Source organism: Jaculus jaculus, chromosome 1 (genome assembly GCF_020740685.1).
Source record: "Jaculus jaculus isolate mJacJac1 chromosome 1, mJacJac1.mat.Y.cur, whole genome shotgun sequence".
NCBI classification, from domain to species: domain Eukaryota; kingdom Metazoa; phylum Chordata; class Mammalia; order Rodentia; family Dipodidae; genus Jaculus; species Jaculus jaculus.
In genome coordinates, this window is record NC_059102.1 from 322,880,632 (window position 1) to 322,905,420 (window position 24,789).

At 44.2% G+C, this 24,789-nt stretch overlaps 1 protein-coding gene across 1 annotated transcript in view; it reads left to right on the forward strand.

Annotated features, from left to right (window-relative positions):
• The window catches only part of Kif26b (kinesin family member 26B), a 541,264-nt gene that overhangs the window by 479,464 nt on the left and 37,011 nt on the right, over positions 1 to 24,789 (forward strand). The window contains exon 10 of the mRNA XM_045152420.1: positions 2,169 to 2,328. Within this exon, the coding sequence (XP_045008355.1) occupies positions 2,169 to 2,328 (160 nt within the window). The remainder of the gene's footprint in view (positions 1 to 2,168; positions 2,329 to 24,789) is intronic.

The window sequence follows — 24,789 nt, forward strand, 5'->3', positions numbered from 1 at the left end:
CCATTAATTCTTTTTTTGTTGTTGTTCATTTTTATTTATTGAGAGTGACAGAGAGAGGGGGGGTAGATAGGTAGAGAGAGAGAGAATGGGCGTGCCAGGGCTTCCAGCCTCTGCAAACGAACTCCAGACGCGTGCGCCCCCTTGTGCATCTGGCTAACGTGGGTCCTGGGGAACCGAGCCTCGAACCGGGGTCCTTAGGCTTCACAGGCAAGCGCTTAACCGCTAAGCCATCTCTCCAGCCCTCATTAATTCTTTTGAATATAGTTTTCATTTCACCCACCATACTTTGCATCCATCTTCTTCTTCCCTTCTCTGTTTCCTTCTCTGCTCTTTCTTCCTTTTTGTCTTCTTTCCTTCCTTCCTTTTTCTCTTCCTCTTCTTCTTCATTTCTCTTTATCTATCTTTCTCTCTCTCTCTTTTTCCAAAATGGTCTTGCTATGCAACCCTAGGTGGCCATTTCTCAACTTTTTGAACATTTGAAACAGGATTGTAGTAACTATCTTTAACAGTCTCTTTGGTCAATTCTAGCAGCTATATTCACTCATTCTGGGTTAATTTCAAACACTGGTCATCATGGTGGCTGGTTTCCTGCCTCTTTGCATGCTTGGCTATTTTCTGTCGGATGCTCAACTTTTGTTTTCCCTTGTGGGTGCTGAATATTTCATAATTTAAAGATATTTTATTAAGCTTTGCTGAGGGGTGTGTTTGAGTTACTTGGAAATAATTTGACCCATACTGGTCTTGTTTTTAATACTTGTCAGGTTGAGCCAGATGAGTTTAATGTTAAGTTTCCCAGTACTGAAGCAAGGCCCTTCTGGGTACCCTGCCAAATACCCTTAAACTTGTAGGCTTTCTAGGCTTGCGTTGGTTACAGATACTTTTTCTGGGTTGGTATGAGTGCTGGGCACTGCCTCCTCAGTTCTTTCCAGATGGTCAGTGCACTTGCTATGGGCAGTTTCCTCATGTATCTTTGCAGATAATATTCAGCTGAATACTCAAGAGTCCATCTGCCAGTCTCCACAGTTCCTTCCCCTTCCATGTTCTGTCCTGCAGTTGGTTACTGCCTGGGTCACCCTGGGCTTGCAGCTATCGCTCGTCAACTACAGAAGTCCACCAGGTTCTTCCTGAACTTAGCCGACCAGGAACTCCCTAGTCAGGCAATCAGCTGAAATACCAGTAGCGTTTGCCTCGCCATTTTCACGTGCTTCGAGGATCATTATCTTTCTCTATCTGATGTCTGGACTTAGAAACAGTTGTTTTATACATTCTACTCATTTTTCCTTTGTTTCAGGTAAGAGACCCAACCTGGTCCATTTTATTTCATTGAGGCCAGAAGTAGAATTACTCTTGGGCAAACTTCTTCCCTCCCGCCCCCCCGAGGTAGGGTTTCACTCTAGCTCAGGCTGACCCGGAATTCACTATGGAGTTTCAGGGTGGCCTTGAACTCATGGCAATCCTCCTACCTCTGCCTCCTGAGTGCTGGGATTAAAGCTGTGCGCCACCACGCCCGGCCTTGGGCAAACTTCTTAACATTTATAAACCCTAATGTTCACATCTGCAAAAGAGGATAGTAGAATTTAGCTTATAATGTTGCTGTGGAGATTCAGCAATGCCAATGTGTCTATGCACCTGGCAATTGGCAGATAGACACTCAACAGATACTTAGGCCTTCCCTGCCTTTGCACTTGGTTCTCACTTCTTCCAGAGTTTTCCTTGGGTTACCAACCTGATTGCTGGATGAGGTTTAGGTTGGCATCTTAACAATGAATAACCAGAAATGATAATTACTCATGGAGTTGATGAGTTTTAGAATTCTTCTGTCTAAGGACATTTAGGTGCATTTGGGTACAAACCTTACCCTCCTTCAATGAAATACCGGCCTTTTCTGAAACTTTAGACAGTTAGAACTACAGAAATTATTCCCTTGTATAATATGAATGTCAGGCTTAAAAAAAAAAAAATCAGCGGTGTGTGGAAGACAAAATTTAAGAGGATGTGGCTATTTGTAACCTGAGCAAGACTTGCTTAGGTTTCATATCAGGTCACCAGTGTCAACCTTTTACTTTTTCCTCAGATGTCCCAAGGAGCTGCATGAAGAACAGAAAATATGTTTGCCAGAACTGACCATTGTCTCTTTTCTTGTCTCGTTGTCTTTGCTCCTGTGGCAGTGTCTGGAGGCCGCAGCCGCCTACATCTCATTGATCTCGGCAGCTGCGTGAAAACTCTTAGCAAGAATCGAGAAGGAGGCTCAGGTCTTGGCCTCTCGCTGTCTGCTCTGGGCAACGTCATCCTGGCTCTCGTCAATGGCAGCAAACATGTCCCATACAAGTAAGTGACGTCTCCTACTGGCGGAACAAGATGAAGGCAGCATAGAGCCAGACCTGGGAGTGAAACTTTCTGTCCAGGCCCGTGTGGACAGAGGTGCTGCTGAAAAGAAGTCTGGATGTCATTAATGTCAGTGTCAGCAATCAGCCTTAACTAACAATTGTGTAATTTATCATCATCCCGAAGGGAAAGTTGTAAAAAAGTATGGAAATCCATTGTAGTCCGAATTTGAGGCTGCTCAGACAAAACAGGAAGGGAAGGCAGTTGAGATCTCAAGTCCATTTACTATTGATGGATTGTTATCAGCACTGTATCAGTATGTCTATTTTCATGGGATTGCAAGCAATCGCACAAAGAGTGACTTAGCAGTTAAGGATGGCTTAGCAGTTAAGGCATTTGCCTGAAAAGCCAAAGGACCCTGGTTCGATTCCCCAGGACCCACGCTAACCAGATGCACAAGGGGGCACACGCATCTGGAGTTTGTTTGCAGTGGCTGGAAGCCCTGGTATGCCCATTCTTTCTCTCTCCCTCTTTCTCTGTCAAATAAATAAATAAAGATAAAATATTTTTTAAAAGAATAGGGATACAAGCCCTCCCCTCCTCCTTTCCTCTATCCCTTCCCTCCCCTCTTCCCTTCCTCCCTTTCTACACGCTTCTTCCCTTTCTCCTTTCCTCCGCTCCTTTCCTCCTTCCTCTCTTTCTTTCCTCCCTCAACTCCCTTCCTTCTCCTCTCCCTTCCTCCTTTCTTTCCTTCCTTCCTTTCTTCCTTCTCTCTCTCCTTCCCTTCCTTTCTTCCTTCCCTCTCTCCCTCCTTCCATGCCTCTCTCCTTCCCTTCCCTTCCTTAATAAAGGGGGAAAAAAGAATAAAAGAATAAGGATGCAAGATTAAATCCATTAATAAATCCATAAAAATATAGGTTACCCAGTTAGATTTGAATTTCAGATAAATAACAGATTTTTTTTTTAGAATGAGTATGTCTCCCTCCAATTTCCCATGTATACTGTAATATATCATCTGACCTATATGGGAGAGCTTATAATGCCTGGGAATCACCATGCATCATTCCATACAAATGTTCGTTCCACACACAGGGCCCTGCCCCTCTTACTATTACTATTACTGCTCCGGGAACATAAAATCAGAGCTGCTCCCCATCTGGTACAGCCAAAGACATGACTTTGTCTGGACTCTTAGCTTGACCAGCTCCCATCACCTTTTCCCAGCTAAGCTGTGTCTCCTGCTAGCTGTATGAACCTCCACAATTCACAAGACGAGGGTTAGGCCTGTATAGGTTATCTATATCACAGGGAAATGAAACTCGGAAGGATGTTACTGATAGGTATTCTTTGTAGAAGTTAGAAGGCTGTGGTGAGTCACCAGTAACAATCTGGTTGAGCCTATCCTCTTAACTACAATGGCTGAGGACAAATATGTATGAAATCATTTATTTAACCTGTGACAATCCTGTAAATATAAATTATCATTGTGTGGGAAGAAAAACAGGTAAGTTGGGCAATTTATTGTACCGTTCCTGGGATTCAGGCCGAGCCCTTGAATTCTCCTTCCTGGCGCTGTGTCCACAGGTGACGGAACACCCCACACTCTGTGATTTTGCTCCCCACCAGGAGGATCATGACTAGGCGGCCTTTGGGAGCTTAAATAGTAGTTACAGCCCTGTGTCCATTCTTGGGGTTCAGAATCCCAGCTGGATACTCCCAGAAGTGGCTTTCCAAGCCCTGTGAGGACCAATATCTATGAGAAAAGATTTCAAGTTGAAGGTTTCAAAGTTTCATTTTTGATCATTTCTGCTGTTGAAAAAGCCCAGTGCATGTGTGAGGAGGGAAAAAAAAAAAACAAACAAAGAAAAAAAGGTCATTGTGAAGTAGACCTGTCAAGGTTAAAAATCTTAGAAAGGAAAGAGACCTGGTTGGTTTCCATAAAATGAGAATCATTCTCAGAATGTGATAACACTATAGACCATGGTGTAGACAAAATTCAAAATACTATAATATTACAAGGTTGTGTAGTGTGCTTATATCATTAACCTTTTTCCTAAAGAGTGTTATATCTTTATGATTTCAATTAATATTTGTCTATTTGAATTATTAAATTGCTGGTAGGAGGGGGTGGATGAATGCAAATGTATGAGTATTTCTGATTTAGGTAAAGTAACTTCCTCTTGGTTATAGTTCAGTATTACTCTAAACAAATGGAGAGATATTAAAAATTGTTTTTACTATGAGTTTGAGGTCTCTGGTTAAACTAAACACAATTTTAACATCAGCTAGTCTTTTTTTTTTTCCTTAGAGGAACAGTACTTGGTATCTCTTTTTTCAAATATCTAATTTTATTTATTTGAGAGAGAGAGAACGTATGGATGCACAAGGGCTTTCCAGCACCTTGTGCATCTGGCTTACGTGGGTCCTGGGGAATCTAACCTGGGTCCTTTGACTTCGCAGGTAAGTGCCTTAACTGCTAAACCATCCTTCAGCCCCTAGATAGTCTTAAAAAGCAGCCACCTGCCCTGTTAGGAGGATTGACAGACTGTAACCAAAAGCCACCAGCCCCTGCAGACATTGTTCTATATCCCTTCCAGGAGCCCCTCTCTAACACTCTGGCGTCCCAAGGGATGAGCCATCTGAAAATTCTGTAAGCACAGACTTGACGTAAATGCACGAGACGCCATCATGGGTTTGTCCCCAACCTGCAGGACATGGATCCACTTAAGCAAATGGCCCTTGAGCCCTTGCTTCCATCAGCCGTCCTGGCTCTGCCTGACATACATCTCTAAAAACCTGCTGGGGTGCCACTGCTCAGCACTAGGAAGTGTGGTGGCCCGGTCAGCCACCTTGTCTGTCCTGCGCAAACATTTCTTCTGTTGGCCAGTACGTTTCTTCTATCATCCCTTGGTTCCCCAATCCCTGTCTCTGTATGTAAGCTTTTTGAAAATGTATAGCATTTTCTCAGCTTCTCAGCCATGGCAATTATGCAGTACTTGGTGTTTGGGCATCTCACTTGCAAAGTCATTAATCAACTAGGAACTGTCTTCTTTTAGGGCCCAGAAAGGTGACATTCAAGTCTCCCAGGCAGTTGGTGGCATGATCAAACTACATGCTTTCCCCAGTTGTAGAGACGCTGGCACCTGGGGCCACGTGGTGGACCCCTCCCCATTCTCATCAGGGGTTTGTCAGACACTTAGCAGCCTCACTGGGCAGGATGGTGGCTCTCAGCCCCACGGGGATGCCTACATGTCTTTATCAGTTCCAACAGTGCCCTGGTGCCACATTCGACAGCATTGTGTTAGCACACTGCACACCACTCAAGATGCCTTGGGGAGGGAATGTTTTTGACAATGCAGTTTCCTAGTGTTCTGTTCATATTCAGGGGGAAAAAAAATAAAATAAAAACAGGAACTCAGACTCCATATTCTTTACCATCCCCCACACTCCGGAACACAAAAGCTCCACTGCCTCTTCATTTGTCACCCTAGACAACTCTGTGCTCAGAACCTGCATTACTTGTGCTTGCTTCTGGGAAATTAACCGGAATGTGCGCAGAGGGGATATCGCCTGTCTTCATTTCTCTTCATCACGGTCCCAGGCGATTTGTCATGGGAGCAAGGCAGAGAGTGAGGTTGGATTCATTTCCCATCCCAGGCACTCCCACAGGCACCCTACATGTGCCCGGAATGGTTCTTTGCAAATGATATTGCCTTTGCAGATGAAAGTCGCAGGTGGAAAATGGGTTCCCAGCCTCGGCCATCACGCAGCATGGGCAGCCTGGTCAGTCTGAGCGCCGTCAATCAATCTTAAATGGTGATACCACTCAGAAAAGCACGAGGAAAGGCGGGGAGACTACCAAGGGCTCCAACCCCCGAGTCAGTTCACACTGACGGGGTGCATCTATTGTGCCCTAACTTCGGGTCGCCTCGCACCCCAGGGAGATTTGTCCTTGCTCTGAGCATTTTGACAGCGCATTCGCAAATTTCTTTCCAGGCCCATTCATTATAGTTGTTGGCTATTCCTCACCACTTCCTGGGTAACAGGGTGCTAAGAGTCTTAATAATTGATGGATGAGAAAAAAGAAAATAGTGAGAGGCACTGGCATGACTTCTCATACCCTATACTAGTATCCCAGGCACACACTGTTGGCATGGGACCTCAGGCAGACCACCCTGAGAATCTGTCAAGGTGAGCATTGCTTCAGCTAAAGTGTTTTGATGCCATAGCTCTGCTTTGTAAAGATGGAAACGCTGTTTCCTCTACTGGTCTGTTTGGGGCATTTTCTCATAAAGGGTACAAGCTCTTAGCATGCACACCCTTCCCACAGTGATGCTTCATGCCCTGAAACACTTACCTTCATTTATAACTGTTATTCATTTGGAGAAATAATTACTTTAGTATATCATACAGTCTGATACTAGCAAGGGCTTGCTGCAAGACCTCATGGGAGCCAATCCTATGGCACTGAGTTTTGCAAAAAGTTTTTTGTTTGAGGGCTCACCATCTGAGATAGGAGTTTATTTGTGTGTGTACTTGTGTGTATGTGTGTTTATGATATGAGCACATATGTGCCAGAGAATGTGTGTGGAAACCAGAGGACAACCTCGGATGTCATATTCAGGAACACCAAACACCTCTTTAAAAAAAAAAAAAAGTTTAACAACTTCCATAATTATCAACAATAAACCATGATAATCACTTCCCATCTCCCACTTTCTCCTTCATAAATCCACCCTCCATCATAGCCCCTCCCCCTCTCAATTAGCCTCTTTTATTTTGATGTCATCATCTCTACCGGGCACTGCAAGGTATCCAGGCCATTTTGTGACTGGAAGATTGTATTGTAAGCAGTCCTACCCTTCATTTGGCTCTTACATTCTTTCCATGGTGGCGCACGCCTTTAATCCCAGCATTTAATGATGCATTTAATCCCAGCACCCGGGAGGCAGAGGTAGGAGGATCACTGTGAGTTCAAGGCCATCCTGAGATTACATAGTGAATTCCAGGTCAGCCTGAACTAGATTGAGATCCTACCTCGAAAAACCAAAAAATAAATAAATCAATAAAAGGACTTAGTGCTGCAGCCTGAGACCCAATCCTTTTTAGTTCTGATCAGTCACTGGTGAGCTCTCTGGACTCAGGCACCTGCGTTCAATGTGTTTCCTTCCCTTCACAGTTGAACAAACACACCAAGCACAGGACACACCAAGCCTGATCACAGGCTTCAGACTGCAAACCAGCAGCATCTGCTTCCAGATGCCTCCACCCCACCAACGTGCCAGGGACACCTTTCCGTGGTCTGCAGTGGAAACACTTGCCTCTTTACATCCCCCAGGGGGCCAGAACCAAGGCTGGCATAGGAATGACAGAGCACCCGGGCACGGCAGCTCACTAAGACCAGCAGGCAGCGATGGGAACAAATTCAAGCCAGAGATTCGGTGGGTGGTGGGAAGGGCGATGTTTTATACACAGAGGCAGCTGCTTTTACCAAGGTGTTAACACCTCTTCCGTGCAAGAGGCAGTGGAGTGCAGTGTGGAAGGCCTGCAAATCACAAGGACCTCACAGGGCCACCTCTGTGCAGTGCACAGACTCCCCCCCAACCCTGCCCCCAAAACTCACCTCCCATCGTCCCAGGGTCATGCAAGTGTTGGGCTCCTTTGCTTTCTCAGAACTAGAAAACCATGGAGGTCTGGGAAACAGGAGGAAGTGTCTCAAGACTGCTGTGAACCCCAATATTCAATTCCCTTGTTTCCACATGAACCTTCCTCTGGACATGATTGTAGATTCTTACAAGTACTATAAAAATAAATAGATACTTTCCAGGAATGGGGGGGGGGAGGAAGGCAAAGGACTATCATATTCAAGGTAGCATAAAATGGGGAGAGGCTCCATGAAAACCTTGGAGAATGAGAGACGCACACACGTGCATGTCTAACCTCCTTTAAATATACATTTGTGCTGGATTATCTCCCCGGGGTTTACAGGGAGAACATCAATTTAGAACTATTTGCACAAACTCCAGATACCAGTTTATAGCATTCCCTGTTTAGAAATAAAATAACCAAAGTCTCAGGTTGCCAGGCAACTGTAGCAATGATGATTCTTAGTATAGCTGCTTTAAAAACATTCATTTTTGTACATTTTAATGACTATTAGGAGGCAGAGAGGGTGAGCTCAGAATATCACTGGGACATCAAAGACTCTGTTTTATGAGATTTTCAGCATTCTCACTTTCTTTTCTTCTCCCCTCCTAGCTATTACCTTCCCTGGCTAGTGGTGGTTTTGTGTTTCATTATAGAAATTTTCAGGCATGGTTATTATTTTCTTAGAAGTCCGGGCAGTGATTGTCAATAAATTAACTCTGCTAAGCTTGTTCTGTGTGAGTTGCTGAGGGTGCAATGCTGTGGGGTGGCATTCTATCAGGCCACAGCCCTGGTCTCAAGCATCAGTTTGACTCACAAACTCCGCACTTCATCTCTTTTGTTTCCAAGAGCTCTATTCCTCCCCTAACCTGGGAGCAGTGTCAGTCTTCCAACCCAGTCAGAACCTCTGGACAGCACAACCACCATGCTGACCTTTTCCTCTGCCCACCACAGTTAGTCCGTGTTGGGTAACAGAATGTAACAGTTTCGGACCTGGATGGAAAAAGAAGAGATGCACCGTTTCCCTTTTGAGCACCAAGGTTATCTTCCTTTAGTTTAGTTCAGTTCTGAGGTTCTAATCAAAGTCTCTTCCTCCTAGATTCTAAGCCAAGGAATTGTCAAGAGATAACAAGTGTATGGCTGGGAATTAAATCTTTTCTCTTCTTAAACTCAGCAGAGTGGGAGGGGCTCCTCCTGCTCTTCCCCACAGACCACAGGGCTCAGGAAAGAGCAAACTCTGATGAGAAGCACAGGAACAGATAGCCATGGAGAAGGCTTAGGCCCACAGGAGGAGGGAAGCAGTTGGACCATTCTTGCCTAGGGTCACATCCACTGCTCCCGGAGTCACTTTCCCTCCCATTTATAGAGGCAGAAGCAAGAGTAGGGTTTCCCCTCGATCTTTCAAAAGGAGTAGCAGCTAATTTTTGAACTGGCTGGGTCACCAGGAGGAGAAAATTGTTTCCAATACTCATTTTCTGGCTTCTCAGCGGCACGACAGGCAGTTAGCGTGGTGCATGAATGAGCTGTGTCGTAAGGGTTATTTCTCAATAGGGACATGATAGTAATAGTTCAGAGTCACTGTGCCTAACCCTCCATGGGTGTCTCATTCTGACTACAGCTCATTACCATCATCCTCCTATTATAGATGGGGATACTGAGGCACAGAGAGGTTGCGTGCAAGCGCACATAGCCACTAGGTAATGCAGTTACCTCACTGACTCCCTGTCTCACCGCTCACCAATACAGTGTGCGGAATGTTGTAGAAATAACAAGTGAGGAATGCCATGAATTTGCAAAGTCCACGTATGAACGCTTATAGATGAGACTGTGGACCTGAGAGGAGGAGCCTGTGAATCTGGGACTGATGGCTACAGCCCCTCTGCCAGGAGCATGAAATAAAGGAGAGGAAAAAGAAAAAGAGCTTTAACCGCCCGCCCCCCTTTCCAGACGCAAGCACAAATCAGTGCTGAATCTACATAACAATGGCAGGTACAGACACCCTTAACAGCCTTGCCAGCTGGCCTGCCGGAAAGCACAGGTGTGTAATCCCAGCTACACGGGAGGCAGTAGCAGGGGGATTGAAAATTCAAGGTCTGCCCATATTTAAGTCCAAAACAAAGCTGGACGTGGTGGCGCATCCCTTTAATCCCCAGCACTTGGGAGGCAGAAGTAGGAGGATCGCTGTGAGTTCAAGGCCACCCTGAGACTCCATAGTGAATTCCAGGTCAGCCTAGGGTAGGGTGAGACCCTACCTCAAAAAAAAAAAAAAAAAGGTACAGGTGCAGCTGAGTGGTAGAGGGCCTGCTGGCATGAACGAGGCTGAGTTCACAATACCACCTAACCCCCCCCCCCCCCATATGCGCACAGGAATGTTAGGATGGGTGAGCTGCCCTTGACTCCAAACTTGTGTACGGTGATGCTCTCCCTGGAGCCTAGAGGTCTGAACCCCTCCCTTGGCTCTCCCTTAATAGGGTGGGAGTGCCTGAGGCATTCGTAAGTGAACAGGCTCCCAGACCCCCATCAGTAGGAGAGGTTATCACGGTGCCCAGCGCTGAAGCTTGGCCGAGTACCAGCGAGGTATGGAAGGGATAAGCAGGAGGTGTGGGTGAAAGCAGACCTGGCAGAGTCTGAGATAATCAGCTTCCTCAAGTGGTATCTGGCCAGTAGTGGAAGCTCTGGGAACTTCCCCAATTACCACCCCAGACAGTCCAGCTTTGCAACTGGCGTTTGTGAGCTTTCTTCAGTCTGAGCTCTCTGAGAAGGGCGAGGTGTAGAAGAGCTGGGATTTCCGAGAGAACAGGCTGAGCCCACGTTGAACTAAGGGGGTCACTAATGCCAGCACCACTGTTGACAAGGGGAGAATTTTCCAGTCCTCATTTCTCTACCCTGACTTTAGGATGTCATTCTTATCTCTCCTGCACTTCAAAAACACACGGTCGGCCCCATTGATACAATGTCTGGGAGCCCCTTTAAGAAAATATTCTCCAAGGGCTGGACAGATGGCTTAGTGGTTAAGCGCTTGCCTGTGAAGCCCAAGGACCCCAGTTCAAGGCTCGATTCCCCAGGACCCACATAAGCCAGAAGCACAAGGTGGCCCTCAGGAGGCCGAGCTGGGAATCCCAGGTCAAGATGGCTAGTCAGACTGCCAAATCAGTGAGTTCTGGGTTCAAATGAGGGACTGTGTGTTGGTAAAAAGGGGCAGAGAGTAACTGAGAAAGACACCCAACATCAACTTTTGCCCCCCACATACATACAGATGCGTGCAGACCAGCATGTACACACACTCATACACATGCCAAACAAATGGAACATCCAAACTATGTACTTAGCAAAGAGTGAGGTAAGATCAAGGGGCAGTGACTGTGCCTTGGTGACTTCACTGGTCCTGAAAATGAGCTTGTACTTGGGGATCAGATCTGATGAATCCCTAGTTGGGCCAGTATATCCTACAGACTGGAGCATGATACATATATATAAACACACAGATTGTTCACAAAAAAAGTGGTCTCTTGAGGACTAGCCAGAAGGCTTAGCAGTTAAGGTGCAGGCCTGAGAAGCCTAAGAATCCAGGTTTGATTCTCCAGGTCCCATGTAAGCCAGATGCACATACTGGCTCATGCGTCTGGAGCTCGTTTGCAGTGGCTAGAAGCCCTAACGTGCCCATTCTCACTCTCTATCTCTCTCCCTGTCTGTGTCTCTAATAAATAACTAAATAAAAATAAAATCTTTGAAAAAAAGAAAAGGTCTCTTGAAAGCTAAGCACATCTCTAAGCTAGGAGGCAGAATCCGTGGGTGAGATGTTGTTGACATTAAGTAAATCCTCTCCTGGGTTGGACTCAACAAGAGATGAGCTTTCTTCCAAAGGGTTTTGCAAGGCTGACTGTAAGAGAAGTTTTACATTATACTTCCAATCTCACCTGGTGCTAACATTTAATTCTGTCATTTATGGAGTGTGATACTCTTCTGACAAAGGGATTATAGCCCAAAAGAACTTGCTAAGGAGTTTCAAGGAAACTGATCCCTAGAGTCTGACTGAGGCCACCAAGCACACACAGGAAATTGTTTGGGACATGCAGAGCATAAGTGCAAGTTTCTTTTTTAACCTGTTTATTCATTCCAATCACTTCATCATTCAAAAATATTTCTTAGGTCCCTACAATAAACAGGGCATTGGGAATAGCAGAGCAGATGGTCTCCACTCTTGGGCAGCTCACAATATGGTGGGGGTGGACGTTAAACACCCAGGCGATACCTGGTGACATATGCACAATAGCCTTTAGCCAGCACTGAGGAGAGAGGGGACAGGGGAGGGGGAGGGGTTCATCCTGATCAGTGTGACCAACTCTGTCTCTCTCCTCATCTGCTCCCACTCACTCTTCACTGGTACTCCACCAGGTTTTCCAGTCCCCCCCCCCACACCCCCGCCCATCCTTCAAAGGCCCGCGCCGTTCCCAGCTGCTTGACGTAGAGATTGCCTGACACCAGCCATGAAAAACCACTAAGCCAAATGCAGATCTCCAAATCCATAGCTAATTATGATCTTTAATGATAACTAATCATGGTATCACAAGTCCTGTTGGTTCCAGAAAGTAAACAGCTGAAGGAGGAGGGTCTGGGTGAGTCTGGGCCAGCGCACAGAGGAGCCCAAAATGCCCTTGGGCACCCTGAGGGCTCTGTGATTACTCAAGGGTAGCTTGATTTAGGCACAATTAGGTGTTGGAAGGGACGGAGCATACAAATGAGTTGGGACTTAATTCATTAAAAAACTGTCTTGAACATTAATTGGGCCTCAATCAGAGTATCCAACCATAAATTCTCACCTGTTTCGCAACTGGTTCAGGCTCAATTGAGCATTAATAGATTTTTTTTTTTTTGGTCCGTGCAAATGAAGTGATAATTCATTCTGTTGTGCAACTGAACAATTTTCAAGTAGCTTTCTTCCTGAACTGGAACCGTTCAGTTATACCAAATTGTCCCATATACCTAGTCACACTTAGCTAAAACAGAGCTGAATTTCAGGCCACTATATAGCGAGATGGAGATGGTTACAACAAGGTCATTGCTTGTTTGAAGAATGGTAGACTTTTTTAGACATTTAGCAATCTTCCATCTTTAAGGGCAATGACCAGCACAATTGCTATGTATTTTTGTTTTCCTTTCTACCCCTTTTGCATTACTACTTATAAGTGAGGTCAACAAAAATGTAGGGAGGTGATTTTAGATTTGGGGGACCCCGTTTGTAAGCACACACGTCTCGGGTTTGTGACCTGATGGTTCTGCGTATGCACCCTTTCCTCCCAACCTCTTGTCTTGGCTGAGTTCTCCCCTGAGACCCTGCCACCCCCGAGCATGAGAAACTGCTATTGGTACTGAGCAGTTTCTCACTTAGTCTCCTAAACAAGGCTCCACAGCGCACATGCAACAGCCACTGCTTCCTTCTAAAGGTGCTTTTCCATAACGACCAAGATTTTTAGTTCCACGTCTGCTCTTGTCTAAAAGCTAAATGGCTCATTCTTAGGAAAGATGGGGTTAAGCTATCTTGTGGCTGTGAAGGTCTTTCCAGTTTGAAACATCTTCACCGCCCTCATCACAGAAGCTGCATGGAAGCTACTGGACGCCTTCCAACTTCTTCATGAGCCCGTGGTTTTTCAGACACTGCTTCTTCTGTTTCCAGCAGATTTGTTTATTCATTCCATTTGTTCATTTTTATTCACGTCCGTTCGTTCACTTGTTCTTAATCAGTACTTATCAAGACCATGCTATAGGGCTAGAGAGATGGCTTAATGGTTAAGCGCTTGCCTGTGAAGCCTGAGGACCCCGGTTTGAGGCTCGATTCCCCAGGACCCACATAAGCCAGATGTGCAAGGGGGCGCACGCGTCTGGAATTCGTTTGCAGTGGCTGGAGGCCCCGGCACACCCATTCTCTATCTGTCTGCCTCTTTCTCTCTATCTCTCTGTCTGTTGCTCTCAAATAAATAAATAAAAATAAACAAAAAAAATTTAAAAAAAAGAACATGCTATATTCCAGTACTAGCCTAGACCTCCTTCCCCATTAGTGAGTGTATTCATGGTTCTTTTACATGTTTTAAGTGTGAGAGGTGTCATAGGTCCACATGTTGAAACATGCCTCCCCAGAGTAACACCTCAAGCAGCCAGATAAGGAACATTCCATCACCCTAGGAGGCGCTCGTGAGCTCTTCTGTGATTCTTTTGCCCTCTGGCTGGCCTGAGGTGGCCAGTATGCTGCATTTTGGTTGCTATCTTCTTGCTTGTCAACCAAGTATGTGATTCTGGAAGGTTTTGTCTGCTTATATACTCCACTTAAATGCAATCATACTCTACTCACTTTTCAACCAGTATTTCCTTTGATGTGCAAGGTTATAGGTTAATTTTCACTACTATATGATTTCTTTCTTATTGGAGCATATCACAAAGTATTTATTCATCTGTTGATAGATTCCTAAAATATTTGTTTAAATTACCTATTTACATACACACAAAGAGAGAAGAGAGACAAAGAGACATAATGGGCATGCCAGGGCCTCTAGCCACTGCAGTGAACTCCAGATATATGTGCCACTTCATGCATCTGGCTTTACACAGGTACTGGGCAATCAGACCTGGCCTGTTAGACTTTGCAAGCAAGCACTTGACCACTGAACCATCTCTCCAGCCCCTAAAAGAACTTTTTTAACTGATGGTTGAATTTTATCGAACCCATGTCTGCATCTAATGAAGTGATCACGTTTTTCTCATTTAATCATTTGATGTGGTAAAGTACCCTCATCAATTTTCTGAGATTAAAAATCCTTGCATTCCTTCTTGCTTATTTTCTGAGAGCTCATGTGGGATATTATCTTCCCTGTGAATTCTCCTCTGAGCTCTTCCCTCCTGAATTTGTTGCTCAAACAATTATTGTCACTTTCTCATGCTGAAGGCTTCTGTAGGCATCTCATGGGCACTCTACCATACGTTGCTTATTGGTTTACGCCTCTCTGTCATATGAGCTCATTGTGAAGATGGCCATCTTCTTCTTGGGCTGCTCAATACTTTACACTCATTTAAATTGAACCAACTTGATCTTAACGTCTGTACCTTGCATAGCAAAGATGAATCAGACAGCTGCCTTCAGCTTGTTAGTTGCTCGCCCTCCTGCCATGAGGACACCTTTCTGCCACCATCCTTACTTGGTAGTCACCATAACCCCATTCCCAACTGGAATACAGTACGCATTTTCGTGTCCACTATGTAGGATGTAGAAAGGTATTGACGCTACATCCTGCTTTCTGAACCAAACTGACTAGCAAAAAGTACTGATTTTCACTACTCGTTATTCCTACTCTCTTCTTGGGCCCAAGGATTGTCTGGCTTCTTAGTTCCTTCTGAGGCCTGGATGTTTTTGTTTTTTTTTTTTCTTCTTCTTCTTCTTTTTTTCTCTCAAGCTCACACATTACTCTTGGCATTATCAATTGTGTGTGTGTGTGTGTGTGTGTGTGTGTGTGTGTGTGTTAGAGAATGGCAGCAGAAGAGTTGAACTTACAGGGTTGAGCAGGTGCAAGCGGAGATCTGATATATGCAAAGAAGCCACTGCCTGTAGGTGAGATTTTTAGGTGGCCCAGTGACACAGCTGTTGAGGACACACAGAGCTAGATTACTGTTCACATCTGGGTCCGTGCCAAAAGCAACCCAAGTGGGCCACATCAAACACTAGGATTGTACCCAGATGAAACCCTAGTCTGGACTCTGTCACCCGTTGATCCCCTGACACTTGCTCTGGGTGCTCTGATGATGAGTCAGTGGGTGTTGCTGGGTGCCAAGGAGGTGTCTCTCTCACTTTATAGACTACAGGTGAGGGGGTGGGATCATTCACTCATGCATCTGGTGTGTTCTGGAAATCCACAGGCCAGGTTTACCTGCTATGGTTTGACAGACCCCTGTGTCCATGTGCTTCCGGGTTTGATACGTTCCTCGGTGGTGCCATCTTGTTTACCAGCGAGCTAGCTGTTGGTCTGTACCATGGTCTGTGTGGGACTCATACAAACGTGATGTCTAGTCATTTTGTCTCAGCACTTGACCTCCACGTGGAACAAACTTCTGTTCTGAAAATGGAGTCACTCAGGGCAAGACACAGTCTGGAAGCCTTACTCTATACAATATGGAATTACAGAACAGGCCCAGCATGACTGTGGCCTTGCAGTTCTCTCCTGTCTGCTTTTGCTCTCAAATGCTGGCTGCCTTGAAGCGAAGTCTGTTGTTTGTCCCCTTACCCCAGCAAGATGACTGCCTATCTGCCCGGGCTCCCTTCTCTGGTCAGAGGCTCCGATGCTCTCTCTGGACAGTGAGCTGGATTCTCAGCAGCTCCACCCATTTGCTTCCTTTCTCCAAAAAGCTGTTTTCTTCTGCTGCCTGTTACCTACTAATCAAAACCCGATCATTATGTCGTCTGGTTTTCTTGTTGTTTACAATTGGCAGATAAATCCAGTCCCTGTTTTCATAGATGTAGAAGCAGAACTTGGTCATTCCTGATCATTCTGTTGTTATTTCTTTTTTAAATATTTTATTTTTATTTATTCAGTTGAGAGAGAGAGAGAGTAAAGGAATGCAGGGCCTTCCGCCACTGCAAACAGACTCCAGACACATGCGCCACCTTGTGCATCTGGCTGATATGGGTTCTGAGGAATCGAACCTGGGTCCTTTGGCTTTGCAGGCAAGCATCATAACCACTAAACCATCTCTTCAGGCCTGTTCTTATTTCTTTAGGCATCTTAATTTCCTTTAAAATGTTCACTTTAAAAAAAAATTATTTTTTAAACTTGCATTCTGCCTGTATACCTCCTCTGCCGTCTGCAGTTTCTTTCTCATGGTGCCTGGCTTCTTTGTATGTTTATTTTTGTCTAGGGACCGCTTACTTGACTTGGCATTTTACTTGTGAGACCTGGGGTAAAGACGGTTTACTTTACAGTGCATTTGTATTTAGTTCTTCTAGGTGCCAGTTGGGGATAGTCTAAATTGTATTCTCAGCTTGAAATATTCTGGACCACCCAGCTCCTGAGCATTAACACAAGAAGCCTGCGTGCGATTCAGACCAAGGCTCTGAGCTTGGGGCGAGTCCTCTTCTCTGCTCTGTGATTGTTGTCCAAGACAGTCATGTCTTCAGCATGTTGGGCAGAGAATTATCGGGGGGATTTTCCTAATAACGTCTCTATAGCGGACGGGCTTGGGCTTTGTCTTGTGCCTCTCAGACCCACTGAGGCCATATGAAAAGAAAGTGGCTTGGTGACTTAGAGCTCCTGAAGGTGGCTTCAGAAGGAAGGCAGCCAGCGCTGTCCTGATCTTCTTAAGTTTCCAACTTCATTTACTCCTTTGGCCTAAGATCTTTGCAGTCTTCAACAAGCTCAACGATGCATTGACTATGATTTGTAACAACTATCTTATCAACGTTGTTTGATTGTACTTTCCAAGAAGGCCTCTCTAGGGATATAGCCATCATATTCTCTTGCTTTTTAAATTTTTTTTTTTAATTTTGCTATTACACATCTCCCCCTTTCTGAATTAGAAGTAAGGGAACCATATAATTTATTACCTGAGTCAGGATGTTTTTTTTGAAAGTGAAAAGGGACACTTAATATTACTTAATGTTTTGAAATAATTTTCTCACAAGTCCACTTACATTGATGAGCCAATAAAATGATTTTTTAAAAATATTTTACTTACTTATTTATGAGAGAGAAAGAGACAGATAGAGAGAAGGAGAGAATGGGCACACCAGGGCCTCTAACCACTGCATACGAACTCCAGACACATGTGCCTGCTCATGCATCTGGCTTACGTGGGTCCTGAGGAATCAAACCCGGGTCCTTAGGCTTCCCAGACAAATGCCGTAACCACTGAGCCATTTCCCCAGTCCCCCGATAAAATAGTTCTACCCAAAATTTACTTTCAAGTGTAGACATTTTTTATAAAAAGAGAAACATATCCGTGCACATTACAGGAAAAAATGTTAAAAACAAAACTCCTTCACTGTCTCTCAACATTAAACAAAAATGAGAAGCATAAGTATTCTTGATGTACCTGTTTGTGTTTTAGCCATTACTTTCATCATGTCTGGCTCCAGTATCGCTATGGTTTGGGTCTCAAATGTCTTCCAGAGTCCCACGTTCTTAAAAGCCTGGCGCTCAGCCAAAGTTGTTAGTGGAACCCTTTACTACGTACGGCCTTGGGAAGGAAGTTAGGTCATTGGGGCACACCCTTGCAGCGGATATTAGGAACTCGCCCCTCTTGTGCTTCTTGAATCCTGTGAAGAGAAGCAGCTGGACTCCCCTACCCAGTCCCAAGGTATTTCACCACAGGCCCAAGGGCTACAAGGCCAGCTGACCACAGACCAAAATCTCTGAAACTGTGAGCCCAAAGAAATCTTCCTACCTTTTTAGTTAATTGTCTCAGATATTTATGTCCAGGGGCTCATAGATAACTAATACAAATACCATGTCAGGGCCATTTCCCTTATTTTTCACTTGAGTGCATATGTATAGATACATGTATGTAAGTGTTTATTCACACGTGTGCACATGCAGAAGCCAGAGGTTGACATCAGGTGTCCTCAATCACTCATCTCTCTGTTTCACTGAGACAGATCTCTCAGTTAAGCCCAAAGCTCACACATTTTGCTACACCAGCTCGCCAGCATGTCCCAAGGACTCCCTATCTTTGCCTTCTGACTGCTGGGATTACAGACTGAACACTGGTCCTCATGCTTGTGCAGCAAGCACTTTACCAACTGCACCATCTTCCCAGCCCCAAATACTGCCATTTAAAAACAACATTATCTTGGGCTGGAGAGATGGCTTAGCAGTTAAGCACTTACCTGTGAAGCCTAAGGACCCTGGTTCGAGGCTCGATTCCCCAGTACCCATGTTAGCCAGATACAACCAAGGGGGCACACATGCCTGGAGTTTGTTTGCAGTGGCTAGAGGCCCTGGCATGCCCAATCTCTGTCTCTCTATCTGCCTCTTTCTCTGTCGCTCTCAAATAAATAAATTAATAAATAAACATTATCTTAAAGCCATAGTATATATTTTTGCGTGCTGATATATAATGTACATTGTGGTAGCTTCCCTTTCTCTTGATAGATTAACACAGGTTAGTTGAAAACAACTAAGGAATTATGTCCCCCACAATGCTTGGCCTGTTCGTTTCAATAGAATAAGTTTTTTCAATACAAAAGAATATTTTGGGTTAAAGTTTTAAAGAATCACCTTATACATCAATTTCCATAGAAAAATTGCAGAATTCCTTTTTTTAATTTTGAGAGAGAGAGAGAGAGGAATGGGTGCACCAGGGCCTTCAGCCACTACTAATGAACTCATGACACATGCGCCCCCTTGTGGCCAATGTGCGATATTACACAATTGCATCATTGCATCTGGCTACCTGGGATCTGGAAATTCAGATTTGAGTTCTTAGGCTTTGCAAGGGAAGCACCTTAACCACTAAGCCATCTCTCCAGCCCAGAATTCCTCATTTTTATCTTTTGTGTAGCTTGAGTTCTTGTTGTTCAAGCTTCAGAACAAGCTTTATACACTGTTTTTATTTTTTTAATGTCAGAGGGAGAGAGAGAGAAGGAGAGAGGGAGAGAATTGGTGTATCAGGACCTCTAGCTAGTGCAATCAAACTCCAGAGGTGTGCGCCCCCTTGTGCTCATGTGTGGCCTTGCATGCTGTGTCACTTTGTGTGTCTGGCTTACATGAGACCTGGAGAGTTGAACATGAGTCCTTAGGCTTTGCCAGCCCTAAGCCACCTCTCCAGCCTGCAAACTTTGTCTTTAATAATTGCAATGCATTACTATCAGCTTTGAAGCCTTGGGGGGGAGGTTCTGTTTCAATTGTTAATTACAGATCACAATTTATTTTGAACAGAATTCAGTTGAACTTTAGATGACTTATTTTCAAAACTCTGAAGCCTTTCTACATAGGACACACAGGTTCATCCACAAAGATTTGGTTTGGTCTTGTTTTAAGTTAAAGCTGCCTCATATTAGCAAGTTCAGCCACCTAGGCGCCTTTAAAATCTCAAATATTTCTCAAATCTAAGTGATGACAGACAGCAATGAGAGGACTCTGTGGAAAGTTTCCCTGATGAAATGGGGATTTTACAGTACAACCCAAGCTTCATCATAAGTTTTTCGCAGTTTAGTTACTTCCTAACTGAACTTAGAGAAATTTTGGCAAATGCAACTTGTATTTCCCTGGGTATAGTTGCATTAGAGCAGTTACACATGACATGTGTCCATCAAGTATAAGTGTGTTGTGGCATAAGAAATCTCTCGGTTGGGTAGGAGCATCACATCCTTAAATGTGAACTCTGTTCATGACACACATCTCCCGTGTTTCTGTCAGATCATGGACGTAAAAACTGAAGGTCTACCCATTCTTTCTATCCTGTTTTAATAAAGGCATAGTAATAACAATACTTGGTTTAACAACAAAACAAAAACAAGCAATCCATATAAGCAGATGATATATGGCATAAACCAAGACTTCTGGGCAGACCAGGACACACAGGCAACCTCATGGGGTCCAATCTCACATGTGTTTGTACTTCCAGGGCTAGCAGAGGACCTACCATGCCTTAGGTTCTCAGTTTTTTGAATGAAAAATTCCTTAATTGTATATTCATCTAAATAAGACACTGTGTGCATTAGTGTAAAGGTCTAAGGATGGGACAGTTCAGAACACTTCAAAATCCAACCATGCAGATGGCTGCTCCCTCAGCTCACACTTAACCTCAAGCAGAGTTGATGCTTCATACCCTTTCTGGACCATCTATTTTCTATGCCGAAGCTGTTAAACTATGCCAACCAACTGGGTCAGCCCTTTAGATCCAGACACATTGCTATACCCCCCACCAAATCTTGCCCTTCAGCCCTTTGTACCCATGTATTATCAGCATAAAGGACTCCACAGGTTGTACCATAGACCTGTTCATGGATGGGCCTGATGACTTTGGCCTCAGAGTGAGGGCATAGTAGTGATTATGCCTAAATGTTTACGATTCATAAAGTTTTGTAGGGACTCCTCAGAAGGAGTTGATAGCAACCTTGGTATTACTGACTCTAGTGTTCAACCCTTAAAGATTGGGAGCTGTGCAGACCCAAGCGAGCCATAACTTATACAATAGAATGCTCTGAGAGGCTGAGAGTCTCTGGCATAACGCAGGAGAAACCAGAGGTTATAAAGGGCACTTACTTGAGCCCAAGTTCAGTAACATCTACTTTGATTGGCTCCTATGAATCACAATAAGAGATGATGCCTTTTAAATAGTGGAGTTTAGAAAGCTATGGGGAGACTTCTTCCCATGGAGAATCTTAGCTATTAGATATTCATTAGAACATTCACACAGGCTGGAGAGATGGCTTAGTGGTTAAGCGCTTGCCTGTGAAGCCTAAGGACCCCGGTTCGAAGCTCGGTTCCCCAGGTCCCACGTTAGCCAGATGCACAAGGGGGCGCATGTGTCTGGAGTTCGTTTGCAGTAGCTGGAAGCCCTGGCGCGCCCATTCCCTCTCTCTCTCTCTCTGTCTCTCTCTCTCTCTCTCTGCCTCTTTCTTTCTCTGTCGCTCTCAAATAATAAATAAAAATAAACAAAAAAAATTAAAGGAGTGCATCACCACACCCAGCTTCTTAAAAAAAAATTCACAGAAAACAGCTATATAGTAAACCCTGTGCTAGGTCTGGATACAGAAAAACAAGACCTTTGCTGCATCCTACAAGACTTGTATCTTTTGGGGTATTTGGGCCATCAGCCAAACTTTCATGGAACTTTGGAAAAAGGCTGGGATGTTAAGAATGGAAAAACAAAACAAAACAAAAACCCCCACAAATAAATAGCATAAGGAAGAAAGATGTGGCTATTTCCTAGTTATAAATCTCTTTGTCAGTGTCCCAATAATGATCTTTCCATGGAACTGGGAGGCGGGGGTGAAGATCAGAGGTGGATCCCTTGCTTACCATGTGCAATACTATGAGTTCCATCCCCAGTGCTGGAAAGAAAGAAAATATAAAATCTTGGAGATTGGGCTGGAGAGATGGCTTAGCAGTTAAGCGCTTGCCTGTGAAGCCTAAGGACCCCGGTTCGAGGCTCGATTCCCAAGGTCCCACGTTAGCCAGATGCACAAGGGGGCGCACGCGTCTGGAGTTCGATTGCAGAGGTTAGAAGCCCTGGCGCTCCCATTCTCTCTCTCTCCCTCTATCTGTCTTTCTCTCTGTGTATGTCGCTCTCAAATAAATAAATAAATAAATAAATAAATATTAAAAAAAAATCTTGGGGCTGGAGAGATGGCTTAGTGGTTAAGCGCTTGCCTGTGAAGACTAAGGACCCAGGTTCGAGGCTCGGTTCCCCAGGACCCACGTTAGCCAGATGCACAAGGGGGCGCACGCGTCTGGAGTTCGTTTGCAGTGGCTGGTAGCCCTGGCGCGCCCATTCTCTCTCTCTCTCTCTCTCTCTCTCTCTCTCTCTCTCTCCCTCTCTGCCTCGTTCTCTGTCTGTTGCTCTCAAATAAATAAATAAAAATAAACCAAAAAAAATTAAAAAAAAAAATCTTGGAGATGGCTAAGTAATTTATTAAATCCTGAATTTAAGCCACATTTAGTTTGTGTAACAAATGAGTAACTCAGGGGCTGGTGAGATTGCTCAGTGGTTAAAGGTGCTTTCTTGCAAGCCTGCTTACCCAAGTTCAGTTTCTCAACATCCACAAGACTGGAACACACATAGTATCCAAAGATAAATCAGGGGAGACTCTGTCTCAAGCAAGGTGGAAATAGAGGACATTGTCCTCAAGGTTGCCTTCAGAACTCTATGCGTGTGCTATAGCATGTACACTCTCCCCCCCACACACACCACATATACATGCATATGTGTACACATGCAATAACAAATGAGTAACTTTTTCTTTTGGTGCTGGAAAAAGAACCCAGGGGATAATTCATACTAGCAAGGGCTTCACCACAATCCCAGCCCAGAAATGAATGTTTGTTATAAAAACTTTAAAAATGCAAAGTCATGCAATAATAACCTATCTTATTTGCAAAAAAAAAAAAAAAAATGAAAGAAAGAAAGGCTCACTGGACAATATAATCTTCGATTCTTCTGAAAGAAATGTGGATTTCCCCACTAACATTTTATAGACTCTCCATTAAGTTTTTAAAATATATAAATTGTGGCCTCTGTGTTACATCTTTCCTCAGACTTGAACCAGTCATAAAAGCCATTCTTAAAGCTAATTTTCTTTTGATTCCTTCCAATTACTGAGCCCTGTTCTTTATGCCAAGTGCCAATCCAGTTGGTACATTTTGTAAGAACTACCAAATCATGTTTCCCTAGACTACACACAATAGCCAGAAGGCATCCGACAGCCTTTCTCCTCACCACCCCACTCACTTAGGACAAGTTCTACTTGATTTCAAAAGAAATGTACCCAGGGAAGTCCATGGCACATGTACTGTCTTTCAAATGTCCCCTGCTAATGACTGGACAGTGGTCCACAAGTAAGAAGGACCATCTTAGAAATGTATCTTTAACACAGAATAGAATAGGCACTCAATCCTTCATTACTTTTACTGACAGACAGGCTCATCATTTTAAAAATTCAAACATGGAAATTTTTCTGAGCCACAAATGCCAAAACATTTAGTTAAAATCTGAGTCTGAAAAAGTATAACCCCAAAATGTAAAGATACATTTACATCAAAGGACATTATGAAGAGATTGAAGACAAACCACAGAATGAGAAAAAAGTATTTTCAAGTCACATGTCTATTATAAGATTAATATCCAGAACCCACAAAGCACACCTAAAAGACAGCAGCAAAACCCAACTGAAAATAGGACAAAGGACTTAAATAGATGTTTCTGCAGAGAACACTGACCGCTGACCAATGAGAACATGAACACAGCACTCAGTGTCACTAATTACAGAAGCACAAATTAAACCACAGTAACAGGCCACTTCTTGTGGGTTAGGATGTCTGTTATGGAAGGAAGGAAGGTCAGGTTTGGTGAGAAGATGAAGAACGTGGGTGGAACTCTTATGTCTGGCTGGAAGGATATAAAATGGTTGTGAAAGCACCATGAAAAACAGCTTAATAGTGCCTCAAAAAGTTACACAGAATTTTCTTTAATCCATTGACCCCACTCCTGGATATATACCCAAAAGAATTAGAAGCACAGACCCAATCAGATATTCTTACACTTGTGTTCATGGTAGCATTATTCAAAGCAATCAAGAAATAGAAACAGCTTAAGTATTCATCAGGCAATGCATGGAAAATGAAATATAATACATATGATGGAATATTATTCAGCCAAAAAACAGTTATCAAAAGTCCTCATACAATGGACTGGAGAAATGGTTTAGCGGTTAAACGCTTGCCTGTGAAGCCTAAGCACCCCGGTTCAAGGCTTGATTCCCCAGGACCCATGTTAGCCAGATGCACAAGGGGGCACACATGTCTGGAGTTCGTTTGCAGTGGCTGGAAGCCCTGGTGCACCCATTCTCTCTCTCTCTCTGCCTCTTTCTCTGTCTGTCACTCTCAAATAAACAAACAAATAAAATAAAATAGAGAATCTTAAAAAAAAAAGTCCTTGTACAAGCTGGGTGTGGTGGTGCACGCCTTTAATTCCAGCACTTGGGAGGCAGAGGTAGGAGGATCGCCATGAGTTCAAGGCCACCCTGAGACTACACAGTGATATCCAGGTTAGCCTGGGCTAGAGTGATCCCTACCTCAAAAAACAAAACAACAACAAAAAAAGTCCTCGGGCTGGAGA